The sequence below is a fragment of the Mesocricetus auratus genome, unplaced genomic scaffold (assembly GCF_017639785.1).
Source record: "Mesocricetus auratus isolate SY011 unplaced genomic scaffold, BCM_Maur_2.0 Super-Scaffold_100676, whole genome shotgun sequence".
Taxonomy (NCBI): Eukaryota; Metazoa; Chordata; class Mammalia; order Rodentia; family Cricetidae; genus Mesocricetus; species Mesocricetus auratus.
The window spans coordinates 89,492,428-89,516,676 of record NW_024429266.1 but is presented as its reverse complement, the minus strand read 5'-3'; the positions used below and the strand labels follow the sequence as shown (position 1 = coordinate 89,516,676).

General features: G+C 42.3%; 2 protein-coding genes across 5 annotated transcripts in view; one reads left to right on the top strand and one right to left on the bottom strand.

Annotated features, from left to right (window-relative positions):
• Positions 1-1,400: 1,400 nt before the first annotated feature.
• On the bottom strand, positions 1,401-18,370 carry Cript (CXXC repeat containing interactor of PDZ3 domain). The gene is made up of 5 exons (XM_005077273.4): positions 18,228-18,370; positions 15,359-15,424; positions 6,151-6,205; positions 2,907-3,010; positions 1,401-2,289 (listed from the first exon to the last, which is right to left on the bottom strand). Exons 1-5 carry the CDS (start codon positions 18,241-18,243, stop codon positions 2,225-2,227), a joined length of 306 nt encoding a protein of 101 aa, XP_005077330.1. The 5' UTR covers positions 18,244-18,370; the 3' UTR covers positions 1,401-2,224.
• A 96-nt stretch (positions 18,371-18,466) lies between these two features.
• Positions 18,467-24,249, top strand: part of Pigf (phosphatidylinositol glycan anchor biosynthesis class F) — a 28,632-nt gene continuing 22,849 nt past the window's right edge. The window contains exons 1-4 of one of the 4 annotated variants that reach the window (XM_005077272.4): positions 18,467-18,593; positions 20,022-20,270; positions 22,501-22,592; positions 23,842-23,958. In XM_005077272.4, coding sequence (XP_005077329.1) covers positions 20,043-20,270; positions 22,501-22,592; positions 23,842-23,958 — 437 coding nt within the window. In that variant the 5' untranslated portion in view covers positions 18,467-18,593; positions 20,022-20,042. The other 3 variants (XM_013118512.3, XM_013118511.3, XM_021231314.2) reach the window with 3 other exon arrangements.

Genomic DNA, 24,249 nt, shown 5'->3' with positions numbered 1-24,249 from the left:
AAATGTTTTATGCTAAACTTCTTTGGCTTCTTCACAGTATTATTGGGAACTCATGGTCACATAGTCAGTCTTTGGGTCACTCTTAACTACAAGCATTTAATAAGCAGAGCATCGCTGCCATCTGGTGGAAATGCCTACTGTTAGCACACTGAAAAAGGTCACTGTGCTCCAGCCAAGCCACTAAAGAAATCAATCGGCCCCGCAATTTCTCACTGCAACTGTCAAATTCGTACCTTTATTTCCCTCCACTCACTACTACCTTAGTTCAGTATCTAACTCTGTTATTTGGCTAAAATCACTACTTTGAAACAGGCCCCGATTCCACTTTAGATGTAGACATTCTGGAATGAGCAGTATGCCTAGAGGTAAGAATAAAATAGAAGTTCAATGAATGCTAGTTGAATTTTAAAAGCACTCCATTCCCTAAACTTACCTGGGAGGAAGCAAAAGCATACTAATTGCTATGCTTCCCCTGTATGAACAGACTGATAAATGGCTCTCACACACATTGTCTTGTGGGGTTTGCCCAGAAAGCTTAAAACTTAAACCAATGACATTGGAAGAATAACCACAGGGCAAGGGGTGGGAGGGCAAACATAAATAAACCCGGGATCAAAACAGACCATACCATACTGGAGAGTGAGTAATTGCTTTAAGGCCTAGCATGCCAGCAGATGTTCCCCGCTGGGTCCTGCTATGACTTCTTTCTCTGTGTTAAGATCTGGTTTAAGAATTCCAGTGCTCAGAGAGGCCAGTTTGGTCTACAGGACAGCCAAGGCTATGCAGAGTGACCCTATCTCAAAACACCCAAACTGATTACAATATGGGAGGATATTTTTTTTTTGTCCTGCTAGATATTATTTGTATTTTGCATTATTCTGTAATTTGCCTGATAAACACAAATCACAAAGCATCCTTGAAAAATCTTGTAGATTGGCCGGGCGTTGGTGGCACACAGCTTTAATCCCAGCACTCGGGAGGCAGAGGCAGGCAGATCTCTGTGAGTTCGAGGCCAGCCTGGTCTACAAAGTGAGTTTCAGGACAGCCTCCAAAGCTACAGAGAAACCCTGTCTCAAAAAACAAAAAACAAAAAAAAAAAAAACAAAAAAACAAAAAAAAAGAAAGAAAAATCTTGTAGATAAAATGAAGACTTGGTCTTCTCAGTAATTTTAAAACAATGAGCAATGCCTACTTTTTCATTATTTAGAATGGTTCCCACATTACACAGTGACATGTACTTAAGATACTATAGATCAAAACAGGATATCCTTTTGGTCTCCTGATAGGCTGGGGGCTTTAAAAAAAAGAAAGCCTAAATCTAAGAAGGCAACAGAAGAAAAACTTTCATTTGGAATCTCAGCAGTCTCCTGGCAATCTACAGTAACGCATTAACACACACAGAGCCAAATGTTTGTTTTATTGATTTCTTGGGTGTGGTGTGGGGTGGTGCGGTGGTGGAGAGGGTTAGAAAAAGTTTGTTTCCAGCTTCAAAGGACACTCCCGAGCAGAGACCGTCACCCTCACTATGTGTGGACAGACACTGTTCCTCCACACTGCTTTCAGGACACTTGAATTCTCTGAAACCCAGTGCACTCATCTGGACAGATGGGCACTCCATGGGCTCTAGTTCACAGGTAAAAGGGACTGGCACTTTAGCTTCAACAACAAATTTACAATAAAAAAAAAAAAACACAACTTAAGTTTGACTTGTGGCAGGACAGGTTACTAAGGGACCATTCAGCAATAATGGTCTCGAATATTTAAAGCTAATGAAAATGCATTTAACCAAGGGACTACTGATCCTAAGAACTGTGACATTTGTAAGGAAGGAATTCTATGTTTGGATGTCAAATTCAGAGCAAAGTATCAGTAATTTCACATTGCAATATCTATAAATAAAATACATGGATCAAATAGGATTATAAGAATGTTAAATAGAAAGTGCATATAGAACTCAGGAATACCTTTTCCATTAATTTTGTCACTTATTCTAGTTCAGTAAAATGCTCACAAGGAAAATAACCTCTTAAGGCAGAAGTCTGGTTATAGCGTTGCTGTTCAGAGCTTCATGATATCAAGTGCATGGATATTGATCAACTTCACTGCTTTATACTGGCACTCATCTTGAAACAGGTTATTTTGTAAGATGGAACATCCATGTTATACCTTGAAAAGTCAAGGTAGAAAGGACAACTACAGAAGGTCAGAGGGTTCACCAGAACATCTAGACAGACGTCTGTTTGTAGTTTTTGGTGTCCAGAACCTTTTTGCCACACATGGCACAGATGCCTGAAACAAAAAGGAAACACATAAGCAACCAAGTAGTACCAGCTTTTAGTTTGTTTATGTTAATCTAAACTTAAAACCACTTGACGGGTGTGGAGAGAAGGTTCAGTGGTTAAGAGCACCTACTCTGCAATCATATAAACTAGAGTTTGGAGTTCAACATTCACGTATCTTCGCAAATGCCCATAATTCCAGATCCAAGTGGGGTGAAGACAAGAGGATCCCTGGGGTCTGTCTGCTGGTTTCCCCAGAAAACAGGAGCTACACGTTCAGGGAGAGACCCCCATCTCAGGAAGGATGAAGTAGAAAGTGCAGAGGAAGAAGGCACATGGCAGCCTCTTTTGACTTCTGTGTGCATGCTTAAGTGTGTCTCATGCACATGTACACACACACACACACACACACACACGCACGCGCGAAAGTAGAATCTTTAAGAACTTCACAGCAAAGAAAAAAAGAAATATCCTTTGATTAGAAATATATTTTAAACTCTATTTTGTCTTAGAAAAAAGAAATGTCTGACTAACAATTTATGAAAGGCTACTCTTTTCTGTTATCCAAGTCAACAGCAAATTGAGTAGATTTGATGTAAATAGAAAAGTTAACTTAAAGAAACTTACCTTTTTTGTATGCACAGCCTTGACAGTAATGAGAACCAGGCTGGTGTACAGAACTTTTACAAATTCTGCAAGTGGAGAACTTATTCTTTCCATATGGATCAAACCTAGAAAGTTTAAAAAAGAAAAAAATATTCGTACTACCAAGTCTTCACCTGCGGTAACACCCATGACTAATGTATGCACCATCATTTCTCCCATCAAGTTCTGTAACTGACGGACAGCCCTCCTCTGGCTCACTTCTGTGGAATACGCCTGCACTCCCCTGTCCTGCCATGGAAGCTGTGCATATGAAGAGCCAGTTGTATTTATTTTCAGACCCGCTCCTATCACTTGCAGGTGTCATTGCATTTGTGTGATAAATATGAATATTGATGAAATGTCAGCACAAGGAATGACCGACTGGCTTTACAAAAACCCACGTATCTGTTATAACTACTAATGAACTGGGAATGGGTAAGCCAACCACTAAAACATTAAATACTCTGTGTGTTTGTGTATGCAAGCATGCCACATATGTGCAGTAGCTGTGGGGGCCTGAGGGTTTGGGTCCTCCAAGCTTGGGTTACAGGTGGTTTCGAGCTGACTAAGGTAGATGCTGAGAATCAAGCTCAGGTCATCTGTCCCAGGACCAATTCCTTTCCTTGCCTTTCTTTTATAAATCCAGGCTGGATGACCCTGAACTCCCGATTCTTTTATCACCAGGACCTGAGCACGAGGATCATGGGCACATGCCATCATACCCGGCTTAGTTCTTGGTTCACTGAGGTGCAGAATATATACTCTGGTGATGGTTTATGTGAGGAAAATGATATAAATTCCCATCAGGTTTTACCTCTATACCCAATGGCAGATGAATACATCCACAGTTTATGTGTTAAGATAAAATGTAACAAGCATTTTTAATTCATGGGCCTAATCCCTTTGAATGAAGGGTTTTCTGTTATGTAACATGGTATTCTATAGGAACCATAGGGCAAATAACTTTAGAAGAAATAGTTCTCCCAAAACTGGCAATAATGCTCTAACTTAAAACTGTTTTCCTAGCTCTAAAATGACTACTTATATTTTCTCCGTGTAGCATCAGCCTTGGTATGCTGTCTGGGGTACAGTTCAGGAGCTCCTCTTTTTTTGAAACCTTTTGCCTTCATGTATTTTTATGTGTATAGGTATCTTGCCTGCATTTATGTCTGTGTACCTACCATGTGTGCTGTGCCTGTGGGAGCCAGAAGAGCACCAGATATCCTACTGGAGTTACAAACCCCTGTGAGTCACCACATAGGTGCTGGGAATTGAACCCAGGCCTCTGGAAGAGCAGTCAGTGCTCTAAGCCCTGAGCCCTCTCTCCAGCCCCAGTATTTTCTATATTAAGCAAACCCCTTTGCTTGCTTGTTTTTATTTCTTAAAGACTGAATCTGGTTACATAACCCAGCCAGTCATGGGGTTTCCTGCCCCGCTCCCCACATGATGGGATTACCAGCATGTACCGCCACTGCCAGGCAACAGGCCACTTTTAAAGATTAACCTTCCTAAACTCAAGACCAGCACTCTACTCCCACAGAGTAAACGTGTGGAGTCCCTTTCTCAAACCATACTTTTATTGTCCCGAGGTGACACTTTAATCCCCAAACTCTCATGCTTAACTGGTAGTTTTTCTTTCCTTTCTTTCTCTTGAAAGATTCCATTCATGTTTAAAACTCTGCAATGCGCATGTTTGTGTGGGTGGGTGTGGTGTTGCTGCAGTCAGAAGATGGCGGTGGATGCCCTGGAATTGGAGTTAGAGGTGGCTCTGAGGCTTTGGACACCCAAGCTGAACTCAGGTCGTCTGGAAAACAGTGCTCTTAACCGCTGAGCCATCTCTCCAGCCTCCCAGAGTTCCTTGCTTCTTAGAAATAATGGCATTGGAAATTCAATGTACTACAGTAATATAATTTCTCAAATAAGCTAGCTAGAGCACTCAAAAGTAACAGCTACACTTCAGAAATAAGAATAACTTATGAGCCCAAAGGAACTTAAGGTATATGAAGTTGCAAAATTCATATAATCACCAGTGAAAACTGAATGGTTTTAGGAAACACCAAGTCAATTGACAATACAAAGTATGATGCTGCACCGAACATTAGGTCCATTATGCTGTTTTGTCAAGTTTTTAATAAGCACCTACTATGCAGCAGCCACTCTATATATAAAGTAGACACTTTATTACTTCTTTCAATCATTGGCATGATGCCACACAATGGCTATCAATACTTACTGTATCCTGTACTGTTCTAAATACCAAAGAAGAATGTTACAAATTCCCTGCCCTCACCAAACTCATATTGGAAAAAACAAAGACAATCCAATAAAACAAATCTTTCAGATAAGCAGTGAGTGTTACAAAGAGAATCCCAGCTGAAAGCTGTAGTGGAGCAGAGATAAATACTGGTTAAGGTCCCCTCACTGAGAAGCTCACATCTCAGCCTCAGCCAAGTAACAAGCAGTCAGGAGGAAGCTAGGAGCAGCAAACATAACCCACTTTAGTGACAGAGGGATTGGCAAACCTAATGAGGATGCTACATGCCAAATGAGGAGGACTGTGGTATAATGGGAAGTCAGAAGAGAAAGATGCTGTATCATGGAAGACCTTGTAAGAACATGGTGGAGAACTTGGATTCTATTCTACAGGATAAGGGAAACCAATGGAGGGCTTTAAGCAAGGAATTATGTGACCTTCTAGAAGATCACACGGCTAACAACCCATCAGAGTAGTAATAGGAAGCAAGGAAATGGGATAGCAGTGGAAAGGGTTCATGCGAAAATGTAAACTGTATACAATGAGATATGGTGTCAACATCTTATTTTTACAGTGGGAGACATTTTGTCCTCATTCTCAAATGACAAGATACAATTTACAAAGGGCAAGAACCTGCAGCAGCATGTCCCAGGTCACGTGACTACAGAGACACAGGGTGCAGGTTCAAATTTAGGTCCAAGTCCAAAGCTTATGACTTTCCCACATTTCCTTGGTGCCTTTGATTTGCAAGCAAATTAACATGCAGATCAAATAAAAACCATGTTTTCTGGTAAACTAATACAAAGCAGCACTAATATCCTCATATATTGGCAAAGGGTTTAGGAACAGCTTATAGCCGTTGTATGCCAACACTGCCTAAGTCCACCACAATGGGACCCAGCAACAGTTCACTCCAGTAGGCTTGCTATTTAAAGTCAACTTTATGACTGCCCTAGGGATGTTCCCACCTACCTTGCTTTTTTCGAAGTCAAAGCTTTGTTTTCATTCAGCTTCCTTCCACCACTTTCTATATATTAAAAAAGCAGAAATATAAATTTACTTATGTGAATCTAACATATAATGTTAAATATGTATATAACAAATGCTTAGGAATTAGTTTAAAAGTTCACTCTTTGACTTTCTACTAATAAATTACCCTTTATCTGATTTTTTAAAAAATCCTCATATAATAGCCCAGTTCTTAATAAACATTTGTATAAAATATAATTGCCTTATTACTTAGTCTCAAAGTAGTGTTTTGGCAACAGCCTACATTTTCTTTGTATCTGTAACATCTTTCTACTTTTTTTTTTTTTTTTTGGTTTTTCGAGACAGGGTTTCCCTGTGTTGTTTTGGAGCCTGTCCTGGACCAGGCTGGTCTCAGAACTCACAGAGATCCGCCTGCCTCTGCCTCCCAAGTGGTGGGATTAAAGGTGCGCGCCACCACCGCCCGAAACTAGAGGCTCCATTGTTAGTGAGGATGAGGAGGAGTCTCTTAGCAACAACAAAAAAATGGGTAGAGATCTCCGGGCTTGACCCAAAAAGAGGGACTCCGGTCAGAATCGGTTATATCCTTCTCAGTCAGACCTAGAAAATGGAAGGAGCTCAGACTCAGACTTGTCAGAGTCTGAGAAGGAACGGTTACTTGCTGAGATAGCAGCCCTTAAAAAAGAACTAAAAAAGACTCCAATTAAGAAAAGACAGGACAGGGAGAGAAACCCTTCTGCATACTCTGAAAAAAGGGACTCCTCCTACGATACAACCCAACCCTTCTTGGAGCTCAATGGAAGACCCAAAGGAGGGGTCCAATACTGCCTGGTGGTGGCCCTGGTAATAGAAGCTCCAGACCCGAACAATTCTGGGCAGGTCATTCGGCGTCATAACCCTTTAAGTTTTAAAGATATAAAACAACTTAAAGAGGCAACTTTAAATTATGGAACGCAGGCTCCCTTTACGCTTTCCTTAATGGAATCTTTTGCGTCTCTTAACTTGACACCTAGTGATTGGCAGCAGCTTTGCCGAGCGACTCGATCTGGGGGAGATTATTTGATTTGGAGGGGTGAGTTTCAGGAAAGATGCAGCCAGACAGCCCAAAGAAATGCACAGGCTGGACAGCCCCAGAGAAATGTGGAGATGCTTACTGAGAGTGGTCAATACACCACCATTCAGTAACAAATGCAATATGACATCGCAGTCTATGCCCAAGTGGCAGCAGTGGCCCAAAAGGCTTGGAAAGCATTGCCTTCCAAGGAAGGAGAGGGTCATCTGTCCAAAGTCCTTCAAGGACCCTCCGAACCTTTTCAAGACTTCGTAGACCGTCTCAGTCAGGTAGCAGAAAGAATATTTGGGGGCATTGGGCCTGCAATTTCAAAAGCAGATGGCTTTTGAAAATGCAAATAAATATTGTAAGTAAGCCCTTCGCCCCTATCGCAATAAAAGTCTAAATGACTATATCCGGATATGTGGGGACACTGATGGGAACTTCATCCAGGGCCAAGTGTTAGCTGCTGCTATTCAGCCCCAAGTGGGGAAAGAAAGACCTACTCTGGGAGGGAGAAAAACATGTTTCAGATGCGGTAGGGAGGGACACTTCCGTAGAGAGTACCCTCAAAATAGTACTACGGGTCTCAAGAGACTTGGTTTATGCTCCCGTTGCCGAAGGGGATATCATTGGGCTAATGACTGCTACTCTAAAACTGACCGGGAGGGAAATTTCCTTCCTGCTAATAATAATCGGGGAAACTGGAGGAGGGCCCCGCCCCAGGGCCCCAAAACCAATGTGTACAGGGCAATGACCCCTGATCTGGGCAGTGGCAGGATTGATTTTCTCCCCCAGAGCAACCCCTTCATATCTCAGACCTCCTTAGAGCCACCTCAGGGAGTGCAGGATTGGACCTTGGTCCCTCCGCCCGGGCAATCCTAACACCAGAAATGGGGATCCAGGCCCTCCCTACTGGGGTGCATGGGCCATTGCCCCCAGGCACCCTTGGACTACTCTTGGGACGGTCCAGTACTATTCTTCGAGGCATCCAGGTACACCCCGGTGTTATAGACCATGATAGTGAGGGAGAGATTAAAATAATGACATCAGTGGGCAGTGGAGTTGTTGCCATCCCAGCAGGAGAACAGATTGCTCAGTTACTCCTCCTCCCTACAGCTCCTTGTGAGGCTCGAAAAATTAAAAAGAAAAAGGGCAACCAAGGTTTTGGAAGTACCGGCCCAGCAGTATTTTGGGTAGCTACTATGGAGAACCGCCCCCAGCTTACATTAAGGATAGAAGGCAAGTCCTTTAGGGGCGTCTTAGATTCTGGGGCAGATGTCTCTGTCTTCTCAGATAAATTCTGGCCCCCTGCCTGGCTGAAAGAGGAAGGGACAGTGACCCTCCAGGGAATAGGACAGGCTGTGCCTCAAAAAAGCCTCAGAATCCTAAAGTGGCAAGACTCTGAGGGCCACACAGGGCTTTTTCAGCCATATGTTTGGTCTGGCCTCCCTATTAACCTCTGGGGACGGGACCTCATCCAAGAAATGGGAGTGGTCCTCACCACCCAGGCACCCAAGTCCAAAAGCAGGGGCCCCAGATGATGCAAGGAAGGGGCTGGAGTCCGGGGAGGGGACGAAGTAAACTAGAACAGGGAGAGATTTGCCCTGTGGCATCCTTCCCTTTGGAGACCAGGGCTCCAGGGGATAGGAAGGGTTTTGGTCATTTTTGATGAGGGTCACTGTTGCGCCGACAGCCCCCATATCCATCACATGGCTATCGGATGATCCGGTATGGGTGGAACAGTGGCCCTTACCAGCAGAGAAACTAAGGGCGGCTCACCAGCTAGTTCAAGAACAATTGGAGGCGGGTCATTTGGTTCCTTCCACGTCCCCTTGGAATACCCCGATATTTGTAATTAAAAAATCTTCAGGGAAATGGAGGTTACTACAAGACTTGAGGGCCGTGAATGCGACCATGCAGCCTATAGGGGTGCTCCAGCCTGGCTTGCCCGTGCCTGTGGCCATTCCTAGAGACTGGCATTTGATTGTCATTGATTTGAAGGATTGCTTCTTTTCTATTCCCTTGCATTCTCAAGATAGTCCTCGGTTTGCATTTAGCCTTCCTGCAGTTAACTTTAGGGAGCCTGCCCTTGGCTTCCAATGGGTGGTGCTCTCCCAAGGGATGGCTAACAGTCCAACAATATGCCAGATTTATGTAGCTGCCTGTTTAGATCCCCTCAGACGTAAGTTCCCTGATCTTTACATTATTCACTACATGGATGATATTATTTTGCCCGTGGCCGAAGAAAGACAATGTTACATAGCCTTTGCAGAGCTACAGGAGCTTCTGGAGGCCTGCGGATTTATTTTGGCTCTGAAAAGATCCAAAAGAGACCCCCTTATACTTATTTGGGTCATCAAATTCAACAAACTGGCCTCCGGCCACAAAGACTCCGAATCAATTATTCAAATTTAAAAATGCTTCATGATTGGCAGAGATTTTTGGGAGAGGTGCAGTGGTTTTGCCCTTCTCTTTCTATTAAAACAGGGGCTCTTAAAGCTGTTTACGATATTCTTCCTGGGGATCCTGCTACAACTTCCCCTAGACAGATTACCCCAGAGGCCAGGGAAGCCCTACAATTGTTGTTAAAAAGTATAAAGCAAGCCCACCTTCGGCGCATAGATTATGGGCAGCACCTTGTTCTGGTTGTACTTTCATCTAGCTTTTTGCCCACTGCCGTGTTTTGGCAGACTAGTCCTATTTATTGGATACATTTGTCAGCCTCCCCTAAAAAGGTAGTGGCCCCTTACTATGATCTGATTTTACAATTGTTGTGGAAGGCGCACAAGTTTAGCATTCAAACCTTTGGAAAGAGTCCTGATAAAATTATCCTTCCTTATGGTAAGGAGGAGGTGGAACATCTACAGATCTTCCATGATGGGTGGACCCTGTTTATTACATCTACAGGTGCCCAGTTTGATAGCCATTATCCCAATAGCCCCTTGATGTCTTTTTTTAAACAACACCCTGTGATTTTTCCCAAGATTTTAAAGGAGAACTCTCTAGCTGGAGCTCGCTCAGTCTTTACAGACAGCTCCTCCAAGGGTTTCGCGGTGGTGGTTTCTTAGGTGCAGAAGAGAGTACCCATAGGGCAGATGTCAGCACAAGCTGGCGAGTTGTTTGCTTGCTTGATGGCTTTCCAAATGTTTGAGGGAGAGCCCTTTAATTTATATACTGATAGTGTTTATGTTGCCAACATTGTTAGACCTTTAGAAACTTCTCCATATGTTCTTCCAACCTCCCCTCCCAGGTTCGTTCTTTATTAGTTCAGCTCCAACATCTTATTTGGCAGCGCATCTACTCTGTTTATGTGGGATTTATTCATGCATATACTATACTAACCTTCCAGGACCCCTTGTCCAGGGCAATCAAATTGCTGACTCCTTGACCCGCCCTAGGGTCTTATTTACTCAGGAGCAGCTTGCCCACTAGCTACATGAGCGGTATCATCTAAATGCCCGCTCCATTAAATTTCACACTGGGTGTCCCTTATCCATAGCTACACAGATTACCTCTCAGTGCCCTGATTGTGCCCTTTATCATAATTCTCCCAATGAGGGGATAAATCCCCAGGGCCTCAGGGCCAACCATCTCTGGCAAATGGATGTCACTCACCTGCCGCAGGCAGGGAAATTAAAATACATGCATGCTTAAACTTATTTTTGCCTCTCTCCACTCAGGAGAGAAGATTAAAGATGTTATTTCTCATTGCCTGCAGGCCTTTGCCTACATGGGCATTCCCGATGCCCTAAAAACGGACAATGGCCCTGCCTATGCCAGCAATCGCTTTGCTGCCTTTTGCAGGGTACATCACATTGTCCATTCTTTTGGTATTCCTCACAACCCCACAGGACAGGCCATTGTGGAGCGCACCCATGCCACTCTCAAACAATATTTTAAGAAAATAAAAAAGGGGGGAGTATTTGACCTCCCCCAATATTCAGTTATCCACCATACTTTACATTTAAAATTTTTTGACCATAGACCGTAATAATTTGTCTGCTATGGAGAGACATTGGAACAAACCCTCCCAGTCTTTGGGATGGGTCAGATGGAAGGATTTGATTACAGGAAAATGGCAGCCACCCACTCCCCTACTAGCTAGGGTCCGAGGGGCTGTTTGTGTTTTCCCTCCAGGAAGTGAGAAGCCCATTTGGGTCCCTGAACGGTGCATCAGGCATGTCGACCCCAATACTACTCCGGATACTAGGAATGCTCACCATGATAAAGATGATCCAACCATTGCCGAACACTCAGGTAAGGGAAGTATGGGTGCTGGTGAGGATCCCCCCCCCATGTTGATGCCAGTTAGTCATTCCAGCTCCCTGTTCATCAATTTTTATAGCACCAATAATACATTGGGAACGGCTGCTGCCAATGAGAGATTAAAAAGTCAGAAACTAAGCATTCTGAGTTTCCCCCCTCCTAAAGGGGAATCTCTGTTTTATTAAAAATATTTAATATCTCCTAGATTAAATCTCTAGGCCTTAGCCTGACACCAAGGTCGGGAAAGAGGGAAACCCGAGAAATTGCCCTCAGTTGGAGGGTGGATTGTGTAAATCTTAAGGCTTTTTGCCTGAGGGAACATCCTGGGTTGGAGGATGGTTTGAAAATGGGTGAATAGCCAGGCGTTGGCGGCACACGCCTTTAATCCCGGCACTCGGGAGGCACAGGCAGGCAGATCTCTTGAGTTCAAGGCCAGCCTGGTCTACAGAGCAAGTTCCAGGACAGGTTCTAAACAATACAGAGAAAACCTGTCTCAAAAAAAAAAAAAATGGGTGAATCAAAACAAAAAAAATTGGTAACAGTAAAGAGGTACTGGTATTAAGTAAAGAAAAAGAAAAAGACAAAGGTATATGGAATGGAAAATTTTGTTTGCATTTAAGGTCAATTTTGTGAGTCACCTCTAAAAACTTTGGCCAAAAGCCTGGCCTCTCCACCTTGCATCTACAGAGTTACAAGGAGTAGGTACGGCTGTACCCCATGACTATAGCTCAAATGGAGGAATGCTGAAGGGCATATAAGACTTTTTAACCTTTTTAGTTCAAGGATTGGCTGGAGTTGTTCTTTTACATAGATTTTTTTTTTTTTTTTTTTGGTTTTTCAAGACAGGGTTTCTCTGTGGCTTTGGTGGCTATCCTGGAACTAGCTCTTGTAGACCAGGCTGGTCTCGAACTCACAGAGATCCTCCTGCGTCTGCCTCCCGAGTGCTGGGATTAAAGGTGTGCGCCACCACCGCCCGGCCTTTTACATAGATTTTAATTAAGGAAGTTTCATTTCAACAAACTAATCATGACCTAGGGAAAAAAGATGACCAAAAGATGCATGTATGTTCTGAATGTATGGTGTGGCCACACCGGTATGTATGAAATGTGATTGTGAATGCGTGAGTGTGAACTGCTTTCATGATTAAAAGGATACTTAAATCCCTTCAAAAATAGTTAAAAAGCTACCTAAATTGCTTTAGATATAGCCAAAAGGAACATCCAGCCAGTCGGTTAATGTTTTAACAGAAAAGTTAAGATGAAAATGAGGCCTTGTCAGCTAGTGAGAGCTCTACAGGTTAGATTGGGAAAGACTGCTCAGAGACTTCAAATAATTTTCAAAAGTTATTTGGGACACAGTATAGATTACAATCTTTGATTGATTTTCAGAAGTTTTTGGCAAATACTTAATGGATATGTCCTTTTTAAAGGGCATCTACAAATAATCTAGGTAGTGATCCCAATTCACCTAGACAGTTAACCAAGGAGGGTAGACAAATCATTCTACTGTTATGGTCCAGCTTCAACAGTTCAAAAAAAATTAGAAAATAAAAAAGGGGGAATAATGTCCCCAGTCCCCACATGACTCATCAAATAATACACTCCTCATTTAAAAAATTTAAAATGTGAATGCCAGTGAGCAATCTGCTTCTGACAGATTCTGGCATGATGGAACTTGAGCAACTATTGCTCAGGTCAAATGGAGACATCCATGCACTAGACAGTGGAGAAGGCCCTAATTTGGGGTCGAGTGTATGCTTGTGTTTTCTTGCAGGAAAAGAATAAAGCTTCAGTAGGTGTCACAACATTTGGTGAGATGCATGGAGCAGAGAAAAACTGGACCTGAGACCATGGAAGCCCACCTAAGCCAGTTTGAGTGAGATCTCCTAAATCAGTGTTCCTGACCCTTGATGTCATCGAATCTACAGCCCGAGAAAGAAGGAAAACAGTCGGTTCGAGATTTCCAGTTTCTCAACAGGCCTGCTGCATCAACCTCCTGGACCTCTGAGTTTTCATCCCAAAGCCAACAGAGAACTGGAAAGACTAACTGTCTGCCCTTGACACACCTTGAAACAACAGAATTCATTTTGCCAGTTTTTCCCTTTGGGGGAAAAAAGGACCCATTTAAAACATTTGGACATTGGTATGGACTGTGATGAGTGGCAAAAGCCTCTTTTCAGTATTTGAACAGGACATGGTCACTTGAAATATCAGACTTGGTGGTTCCTGTTTCTTCAATCGTGCTTATGCCAGTGTATTTATTTGGAGAAATGCAACTTGTTCTAATGCGACAAAAAGGAGACTTTTGGCTCAAGTCGCATATTCAGCTGAGGCTAGTGACGTTAAATCAACAAACTGCATCACCAAAGGAACAAATTGGTGTTCTGTGGATAGTGCAACAAGCCCTATTGTTCATATTTTTCATAATGCTACATGTGTAACATCAATGATTGTACCTAATGTATCTGTGCAAGTGCACTCTCTAAATGCTTTCCTGAGATCTTGGAACGATTGTAAACTTTATCACTGTTTTGACCATCAAATTGTAACATGCAGGTTACCCTTGTAACTGAGGAAGGCTGGTAGAATGTTATGGCCCAGATCTGGTGATGGGTACGGTGATGGAGAGGCGCTATATCAATGGGGGTCCTGGAAATGGTGGCAGTGGCAGTAGGCATTCTGGCTTTATGCCGAGCTCAAACATGCCTTGTTCCAGAGGCAAGAGGTCCATAACCAAGCATTGCTTAGCGTAGCCCATGGCAATCCCGATAGCCATGAAGTTTGGTTACAGATGATTTAAGGATGAGGTTCTTTCGTTGACGGGCAACCTGTGGGGAAGACCCCTCCCACCTAAGACAGGGGTTCAAGGTCCCCCAAAGACGGGCAAGGGAGGGTGACCCTACTTGACCTAAGCCAGGAGTGCCTCATTAGAAAATAAAAAAGGGGGAATTGTGGGGACATCAGACCTTGAGCAGAGACCCACTTCCCCATCGGCCTGGGAGTAGGCAGCTGTAAGACAATGTTTACTAAAAACATGTTTACTAAAAACAATATAATGTCTGGGGCAATAAGTTCCTGAAAAGGGCTGGCCCACGGGAACCGCCCTGACCTCGACCTTCTCCAACGACTAACCGCCTCTTCTGACACACCCAAATCAGTTTGTGGTGTCAGGGCAGAACCAGCCAGGGGTAGAGAGAGAGCAGAAGCCTTTCTGGAGGGAGCCTTTCTTGGGAAGTTTTCTTGAGCCTTTTTGGGGCCTGCTTAAAGTTTTCTTTACACCATTGAACGAGTCTCTGTGTTGTCAATCCCCAACACCTTCCACACATCCTCGGACACAGGCTGCGCAGCGGACGCGGCAGTGTACTTTTTGTTTGTTTGTTTGTTTTTCAGAGACAGGGATTCTCCTGTAACACTGGCTGTCCTGGAACTCGGTAGTGTATACCAGACTGGCCTCTTTTGAAATCAAGAGACTTGCCTACTTCTGTCTCTTAAGTGCTGGAATTAAAGGTGTGCATCAATACGCCTAGTCTGCTATATGTATTCAGTAAAAAAGCAAGAATAGTTCAAATTTGTTCAAGAACATGAAATTTAGATGTGGGAAGGAAATTTAAATACAGACCTTATTAAGCTGAATCAAATAGACACACAATGAAATAATTTAATAATTTTACTACTTCTTGACTATATTAGGAATCCATATATGTAACTAGATGATGAAAAAGAAGATATAAAATCACAGGGGAAACACAGTACTCTTTAGTGTTTAATCGGTGAGATAAACTGCATTTAACATTTCATTTTGCTAATAGTAAAACACTAAAACAGGGTCCATAAGTAATTGATCCTGTTGCTATTTCCTAATAGGAAACAATACCTGTGGTGTTCCGTGCACCATCTTTCCACGTATCTGGAGTGATAACTGTGCCGAGTTTCTTTTCACCTGTTGTAGCAAGATAGCAAAAGAGAAGTAGAATTATCATCTAATAAACATACTGTGTGGAAATGAGATAATGAGCCCATTTCTAATTTTAAAATAAAAATTTGGAATAATAATATCAAGCTGGGTGGTGGTGGCACATGCCTTTAATCCCAGAACTCGGGAGGCAGAGGCAGGCGGATCTCTGTGAGTTCGAGGCCAGCCTGGTCTACAGAGCGAGCTCCAGGACAGCCTCCAAAACAATACAGAGAAACCCTGTCTCGAAAAACCATAAAATAAAATAAATATCATGCCTGAGGTTCATAATGATATCAAGTCAGATTACAGTAGGAACCTACTAACTGGGGTGGAAGCCAGTGAATGAAGACTTAAGATAGTAACTGTGGGCAATGGATAACTAATTCTGAATAAGTTGCTTTCACTGTTTATACTTTCAACAATTCTGACAAACTTATTCACTCTTTCAACATTTCCTAATCACCTAGTATGTATAAAACACTATGCAAGATAATGATGAAAATAAAACCACTAATCTAGATTTCAGGGGGCTTATACCCAAATTCACTAGTTTCCTAAGAGTTTATAGGCAGATCATAAGAAATAAATGAACCAGATGGAACTGTATACAAATATGTGTGTTTCTATTTTTCTTTAAAAAATTATATATACATATATGTATATATGTACATATATATATATGTATAAGTGTTCATTAGATTTTCAAATGTGATCAGAGACTTTGACTGGGAGCCAATGGAGACAGTTTAAGCACCTGACAAGGCAAATATGAAGAAGATGAAGTCAAACTACATAGATAAAGGACAGATCATGAGGAAAGGCATGGGGCGTACATCAGACCTAAGGAAATCTGGCTAACTCAAGTGTGAAAGGGATAAACGCTGTGAAAATGAGGTTGGAATGGTAAGCCAAGGCTTTATCTGTAAAGGGTCTCAAACATTCAAAATCGTTACCTTTCACTGTTTAAGTAGGGAAAAGGTCAGGGTGGAGAAGTGAATTTGATTCTCAATGGTATAGATGTGCTAGCTGAGGCAAACATTCCCCAAAGACTTTATGGAGCCAGAGAAATAAAGTAGACCAAAAACCACAAAAAAAAAGATAAAGACAACAACAAACCCAAAATAAAAACAATAAAAAATCCTGCAATTTAGTAAATGGAAGACTACTGGTGTAAGTTTAAAAGTTTTTTGTTTGGTTTGGTTTTTCGAGACAGGGTTTCTCTGTATTGCTTTGGAGCCTGTCCTGGAACTTGATCTGTAGACCAAGCTGTCCTGGAGCTCACAGAGATCCGCCTGCCTCTGCCTCCCAAGTGCTGGGATTAAAGGTGTGGGCCACCAAAACCTGGCTTAAAAGTTCGTTTAGTAGTATGGAAAGTCAGTTTGTACTTCTAAAGTTATTAAGAAGTAGCTCTAAAAGTCTGGAGGCAAACAACTTTTTTGAACACTTGACACAGGAAAGACAGGACTGTGGTGGCCGCTTTTGTGTGAGCATGATCTCAGCTTACTTGCAGGGTGAGTCTGACAGCAGACTGGGAGGTTAAAAATAAGAAAACCTTAGGTTTTTGTCAGAAAAGCAGAGAAGTAGATAGCAAGAGGAAGAGATGCCTTTTACCGCACGTATTAAAGTCCAAAGTACGTGCATTTTATGTTAACACCACAACGGACCTTGGATTCTCAAAATTTTTATGTTCCTTGGAGATATTAACTGACAATTTCCTACTATCCTCAATGTCTGCTGGGACAAAGCACTTGAAGTATAAAGGGAATTACAAACACATGCAAGTAGACAGAACTTTTGTCATCTATTATTAAATGAACACAACTGACAAAAATTACAAAGACGACCCATATTACACAGCATAAAAGGATAGGTACACAATATAAATACATTTAAGCTACATTTGATCAAACATCTCCCCCACTTTCAAAAAGAGTTAAGAAAATGTTGCTTAAGGATGGAGGCTGGGCCTGATGAAGCAGGCCTGTAATTTTGGCTACTTGGGGTTGTCTGTGCCCAGAGTTTTATGAGGGGATATAAACAAAACTGATCACTGTTAGACGATAATTGGGATACAGAATTAGAATCCTGTGTCTAGCCCGAGGAAAAGAGATTGAGATAGGAAAGTTATTTTTTAAACCAATCAAGTTTTTGCGGTTAAAAAAATGAAATATTTTCAACAAATCCCACAGGATTTACTAGAATTACTGAATGGTAACTAAAAAGCTTAAGAAAACCTTTCTAAAAGCCAGGTGTGACTACGATGATGAGACTTTCTCTTTCCCCTGAACCAACGCTGCGGGTATGAATGAAAAAAATGGACGGGATGGTACAAAATATGCAGTTAAACTTAACCTGTATTAAATGTTGCAGTTTTTAAAAAAGTCAAGATTCAAAAACTTCACGGGACAAATCGATAGCACCAGAAACGATTCCTTGTTTATAATCTTAAGACGTTAACTGAGGGCCTGGGATTTATCCGTGCTACACCGGGCAAACTCTCGCTGCTCCCGGGAAGATCTTGAAGATCCGTTTTAAGCCTCCTGGAACCAAGTCAGGAAGTTGCAACTGAAGAGACGCAGGAGAAGGGCGACAGAAACAAACACAGAGTGCAGGCCTGACGCCGCTCTGAACACAAAGCACAGAACTTCGTGGTCCCTGGCACAGGCCGGGGTAACCGGAGGAAAGACAGGGGTCACAGCCACAGCCCCAAGCAGAAGCAGCGAAGGCCGAGATCGCGTGGGAATTTCGTCAGGCTCCTCCTCCCACAGCATCGGACCCCTTGACTTACACTTTTCGCACACCATCCTGCCACGAACCGTCCCCTCAACAACCTAAGCGGGAGCCGCCGCCAAGAGACATCAACAACACAGCCTGAGAACGCTTCCCCTTCCGGCTACGGCAGCTCGCTTCCGCTTTCCCCACTTCCGGCTCCTGCCTCTCCGGCCCTGGGACAGCCGCGGGAGGGACCAACGAGGGCAGGTGGGCGGGGCTTCCTTCGTTGTCCCGCCCCTCCTCTCTAACGATTGGTTGTGAGCTTGGTAGTCCCCACCTCCTGGGTCTGCGCCTGCGCGTGGGCCATGGCAGGCTGTCGCACCTGAGGAGGGTGGGAGGCGGTGGTGTCCCCTTCCTTCCCTGCGGCGGGCGGGAGAGTTAGGTAAGCCGGCCGCCTGCACCTCACGCTCGCCCGGGGCGGGTGCAGGCCCCTCTGCCGACTGCCGCGGTGGCCTCCGGAACGCCACACTTCCTGCGGACCGGAGGATGTCCGCGCGCGGGACGGACCCTCTGGGATCCCGGCATCGGTCCGTCACTGTGTCCGGTCACCCGGGTGGGCAGCGCCGGATGTCTGTCTGTCTGTCTCCCTCTCTCTCTGTTTCCCCCTCTCCTCTCTCTGATGACGCCTCTCACTGCCCACACTCCCGCCGCCCGAGGTAGGGGCAGCATCCCGAGCCTGCACCTGGGCAAAGGAGGGCTCGGAAGCAGCCGCGCCCTCCGACCGGTTCGCGTCGGATCGTGACTCCAGTTGGTGGCTCCCATAGGTCTGGAGTGCTGAGGGACCTCGGGACCCGCCAGTGTTGGCCATGGCTCCATCCAGCAAGCCTTGGCGTTTGGGTGCCGCTCGCTGTGCTAGATCAGGATCTACAGGCGGCCCCAGAAGCGCTCTCTACTCAGGATGGAGTCCCGGTATTCCGCCCTCCCCATCCCGGCCCGGGCACTGGAGGGAAGAATCCGAGAAACTTTGCCCAAGTCTTTTCTTGCTATCTATCCGGTCCTCTCCGGCCCTTGCAGAGTGTCTTGATGTTTGAGGAGGGTGTGCTTGAAATGGCTTTAGTGTGTGTAACCTTGGCCGCGTCTGCTGACTTGTTCTTCCGGTTTGCTTAATCAGTAGTATCATATTTGCCTTTGAAAACGATTGTGTGAATTAAACGAGGGCTGATAGAACGGTGCCCAAACTTGCTCTTTTACCTTTCAGGCCAGTTCCTCTTCCCTGCTGTGTGAACGTTTCTGTTTGGGCGGGAATTTTACCGCTATGTAACTTGTATTGCTTTAAGTTCTTTCTTAACTTTAACCACTATAACGCATAATTAGGGCAAATATATGTACATAGAGACCATAAAACGTTTGTTTCTCCTCCCACTCATGTTCTGCTTTTTGACTAGAACTTTACTGTCTGTGACAGTGTTACTTTGTTTTTCCAGGAGCTTTGGGAGCCCTTAGATTAACATAGTGACCATCTAACTATTGTTCTCAACACCATTTGCATATCCAAGTGTATATTTGGTTGGCATTTGGGAACTACAGTGATTTTATCTTCCTGATCTTGGCCAAAAAACGGAAAAGAAAATAGTAAAATTAGTGGCTTAATTGTCTCTATGCCCCCGTTGCAGAAATCAGTCATGAATATTTAAATTTTTACCGAATTTTTTAAGGCTCTGTATCATTTTAGAAAAATCTAAAGTAACAGAATATCAACTCTGTCTTCTGTTCTTTGAAACAAATATATTGTCCATAGAAAATAAAATATTAAGTGTTTGGGACATGGAGAAAAGTTATTACATGTTTTTCTTAATTTCTTTTCTACTAGATAGCTACCCAAGAAAACACCATGAAAGATACTGACATCAAGAGACTGCTGTATTCCAATCTTTTGTGCGTATTTTCAGTTTTCCTAAGCGTTTTTATTCCATCCCTCTTCCTGGATAACTTCTCAATACTGGAAACTCACCTGACCTGGCTGTGCACGTGTTCTACTTCTGTGACTGGTGTCAATCTCCTGTTACATTTAGTAGTGAAACCAAATGTGTCTTCTAGAAGAAGTTCCTTATCACACAAGGTAAGGCATACTTATTAATAACCAGTTTTGAGATGGAAGTAATAGTGTAAGAATGATTCATTGTGCCAGGCCTTGGTGGTGCATATGTCTTTAATCCCAGCACTCAGGAACCAGAGACAGGTGGATCTCTGAGTTCTTTGAGGCTAGCCAGGTTTGCAGAGCTAATTCCAGGATAGCCAAGGCTACATAGGGAAACCTCTCCTGAAGGAACAAAACAAAGAATGAAGTATTGTTATATCCTTATTGAGTTATTTTCAGCATATAAAGAGAACCAAATCACCCCCCCAAAGCAGTAGCCTGTCACCTACAATGTTTGATAGATATTTGTTGTGCATTAATTGTGGAATTATGGCTCTTTCAATCACAATATAAATATGACCCTATATACTCGTTGTTTTATATCATCACTGAAGATAACTTATAAGAATCTGCAGTTTATTTTCATTTATTTTTGTACTTTTTTTTTTCCGAGACAGGGTTTCTCTGTATTGCTTTGGAGGCTGTCCTGGAACTCGCTCAGTAGACAAGGCTGGCCTCGAACTCACAGAGATCTGCCTGCCTCTGCCTCCCAAGTGCTGGCATTAAAGGCGTGAGTCACCAATGCCCAGCCTATTTTTGTACTTTTTAATGTGTTGAAGTGGATGGGTGGATTACACTGTGTGCAAATGCAAGGGGGGGGGAGGGTGGGGAGGGGGACAGCTTCATCTTTAGAAACACGGTTTACCGGCTCTGCACGGGGTCACTCACTGTCCTGGAGTTCACCAATTAGGCTAGGCTGGACTGGCTGGCCAAAGAGCCCCAGAGGTCCTTCTGTCTCTCCCCAGTGCTAGGATTACAAACATGCCCCTTACCTAACATTTTACTCTGGTTCTAGGAATCAATTCAGGTCCTTGTTGCTTATTGACTGAGGTGTCCCCAGCCTGTGTACATTTTAAAAATTTGTTTTTTTATTCTTTGATAACTTCATACAGGCACACAATGTGTTTTGATCATATCCATCCCCTACTCCTACTCTCTGCCCAACTTTGTATCCTTTTTGTTGTTGTCCTCGTGGGGACGTCTACTGGAGCGTGGTCAGCCCCCAGGGACCACACTCCTGAGGAAAACTGACTCTCTTTGCCTTAGTAGCCGCCATCTGTCCATAGCTCCCTCAGCAAGGGGTTGAGGCCCTCCTTAAATAAGAAGTGAGATTTCTAGAGCTTGCACATTAAGTCATTGTAACTGTGACTTCACATGTGGCCTTCCTTGACTAAACAGTAAAGAGTTTTCAGATATTAGAATCAATTTTTTTTTCAGAATATCACTCACTGTTCTATGACACTTGGCAATTAGCGTTTAGTTAAAATCCTCACTGAACATTCAATACTATGTATAACTCCCTATTAGAGTGTTTTCAACACCTTAAATGATTTACAGTTTAAAACATTAATATGTGTTTTATAATTATATCATCTTGAGTTTCAGATCAAGTGTCTTCCAGGCATGGACCTATTTGTAGATGTTCAAGTCCTTTTTTTCTTTTCTTTTCCTTTTTCTTTTTTCATTTTTTCTTTTCTTTGTTCTCATTTGTTTATTTTTCTTTCAAGTCTTTTTAAAAAATATTGTTTATGCAACAATATGAACATGATTTGGAAATTATTTAGTATTTTGCTTTTTGTAATTTCCCTAGTTTTGTATTAAAATGAAAGAAAAGTATAGTACTCATTTTCTGTAACTAATTCATTTGTTTTTATATAATAAGGTCACTGTGGGTTTTGTATCCTAACACTCTATTTCTTAAGTATTAATAATGTTGTAATCACACCACATAAACAGAAATCAGTTTTGGCTTTTATGCTATTGTGGGATAAAATATATTTATGTGATACTTGTCTTTTAAATTAAAAAAATATTTATTTAGTAGGGTGTGTGTGTGTGCACACGCAACACAGCTTCCATATTGAGGTTTCCATCTTGTGGGTCACAATGGTTGAATTCAGGTCATCAGGCTTGGAGGCAAGGGCCTTCACCTGCTGAATCGTCTTGCTGGCCCTGTCTTTGAAGTTTTTTGCAGTCTGATTTAAGGGCTATGTATGTGATGACATGTGATCAGATTTGAAGTTATCCAACAAAGAATGTCCAGCTGTTTCAGATGTTATGGTAAGAAGTTATATTTGTGTGTAAAACAGCAGAATTTGTGGGGTTTTTTAAAGTAATTTCTTGAGTCTTTAGCTTCTTCTTTCTCTTTTAGGTGTCCAGAGTTTTGAAATGCTGCATCTACTTTCTTCTGTCTTGTTTTTTCCTTCATATCATTTTTGTTCTATATGGCGCACCACTAATAGAGTAAGTTCTGAACACTTACTTTATGTTTTCATGTATTAATTTACTAAATGATATGCTAAGTCTTAGCAACTCTAGTAGAACCATAGTGGGTTTGATTAATGGATCAAGGTAGAAAACTCTATTATTGTCCTATTTTAGTACTGTTACATATATATATATGTATATTTATATATGTATATATATAGTAATTAATGTATTACTGTGAAAAACCTCTAGCTGTCCAACCTTTTGACATTACAACACAATATGGTCATCTACAAAATTGTATTTAAGAACCCTGTGATCATATTACCAAAATCTGACAATGTTGTAAGTTTATAATTTGGGGCATACTCATAGCTATCCTTGGATGAGGGCCGCAGGCTAGACATGCTTGATTTATGCAGGCAACTCACTATTGTGATATGTGTAAATTGGTTATAAATAGTATTTCAATGACTCAACTATGATTCGAGAGTATCTGAATTTATTTTCCTCAGGGACATAGATTCCTTTATCAAATATCAATGTTTATATTAAAATTTAACAGTCTTTAAAACTGGGCAAATTTCAAATTAGTGGGAACTAAATTCACCAATGTTTGTTATATGATACATTTCATTTTACCATTGATTAAATGACAATGGTGAAGTCAGGGGTTATACATTCTCATACACACATAAAGCTACAGATGCAGACATACAGACACAGTTGTATACACACAATAAACTAACATCATTCTGTTTTAGGCAGGGCAGGAAAGTCTTTGTCATGAAAAATGGTTTCATTTAATCCATTTTAAGAGAATCAGTGAATAGACAAATTGTTTCATAGTTCAAAATTTTATCAAAATGTAAATTGTTAGACTTCAATCATAAACTCTTGAGGTGAAACTTACTGTCTTTAGTTTTAATCTCTTCATGTGGTTAAAAAAAAAGCAGTTCAACTTTAGGAGTTCTGGGGATTGTTAAGGAAGAAAACTACCTAAAACTGAGCATTTTGGTTATTTTGTTTTACAAGAAGGCCTCAGTATGGATCTTTAGATTTTTAACATTTTTGAAATTTATGATTAAAAGCAGGTAATTTGCTAAGACGTTTCTGAAGCTAGTAGAGTAATTTAGTCTTATTTAGTGGGTCTTAGGTAGTTTTCTGGAGTAAAGTATAAGCAGATATTTGAATAGAGAACACACTTAGAAAGATGACTCATGCCTGTGAATACATGTCCCTCTAATACTTCTGAAACATGAACAGGTTTTCTCTTTGATCCTAGGTTGGTGTTGGAAACGTTTTTATTTGCAGTTATCTTGTCTACTTTTACTACAGTACCTTGTTTGTGTTTGCTAGGACCAAACCTCAAAGCATGGCTGAGAGTTTTCAGTAGAAATGGGTAAGTTTAACAGTGACATTAAAAGAACTAAAGAAGTATTTTCTATTCTTGTTGGTGTATTTATCCTGTGAGTGTCTTGAGGCACTGTCCGGCTCTCAGATGTCAAAAGGGCCATTGCTCTTGGAGAATAGGGGTTGGAGGTAGACAGTGTAAGAGAACCCAACACAGAACTATAGCCTTGCCTCCACATTAGCAAGATAAAGTACTGCAAGTATAACTGCTTTTGTGCATTTCGTAACGTAGAAATGAAGCCCATAATCTAGAAATGTTTTGTGTAACCATCCCTTGTTT

Coding starts and splice junctions, on each gene's coding strand:
- Cript (XM_005077273.4), bottom strand. Junction 3,011..6,150: donor TTGACTTCGAAAAAAGCAAG/GTAGGTGGGAAC, acceptor TAAACTTTCTAG/GTTTGATCCATATGGAAAGA. Junction 2,290..2,906: donor AGGCTGTGCATACAAAAAAG/GTAAGTTTCTTT, acceptor TTTTTGTTTCAG/GCATCTGTGCCATGTGTGGC.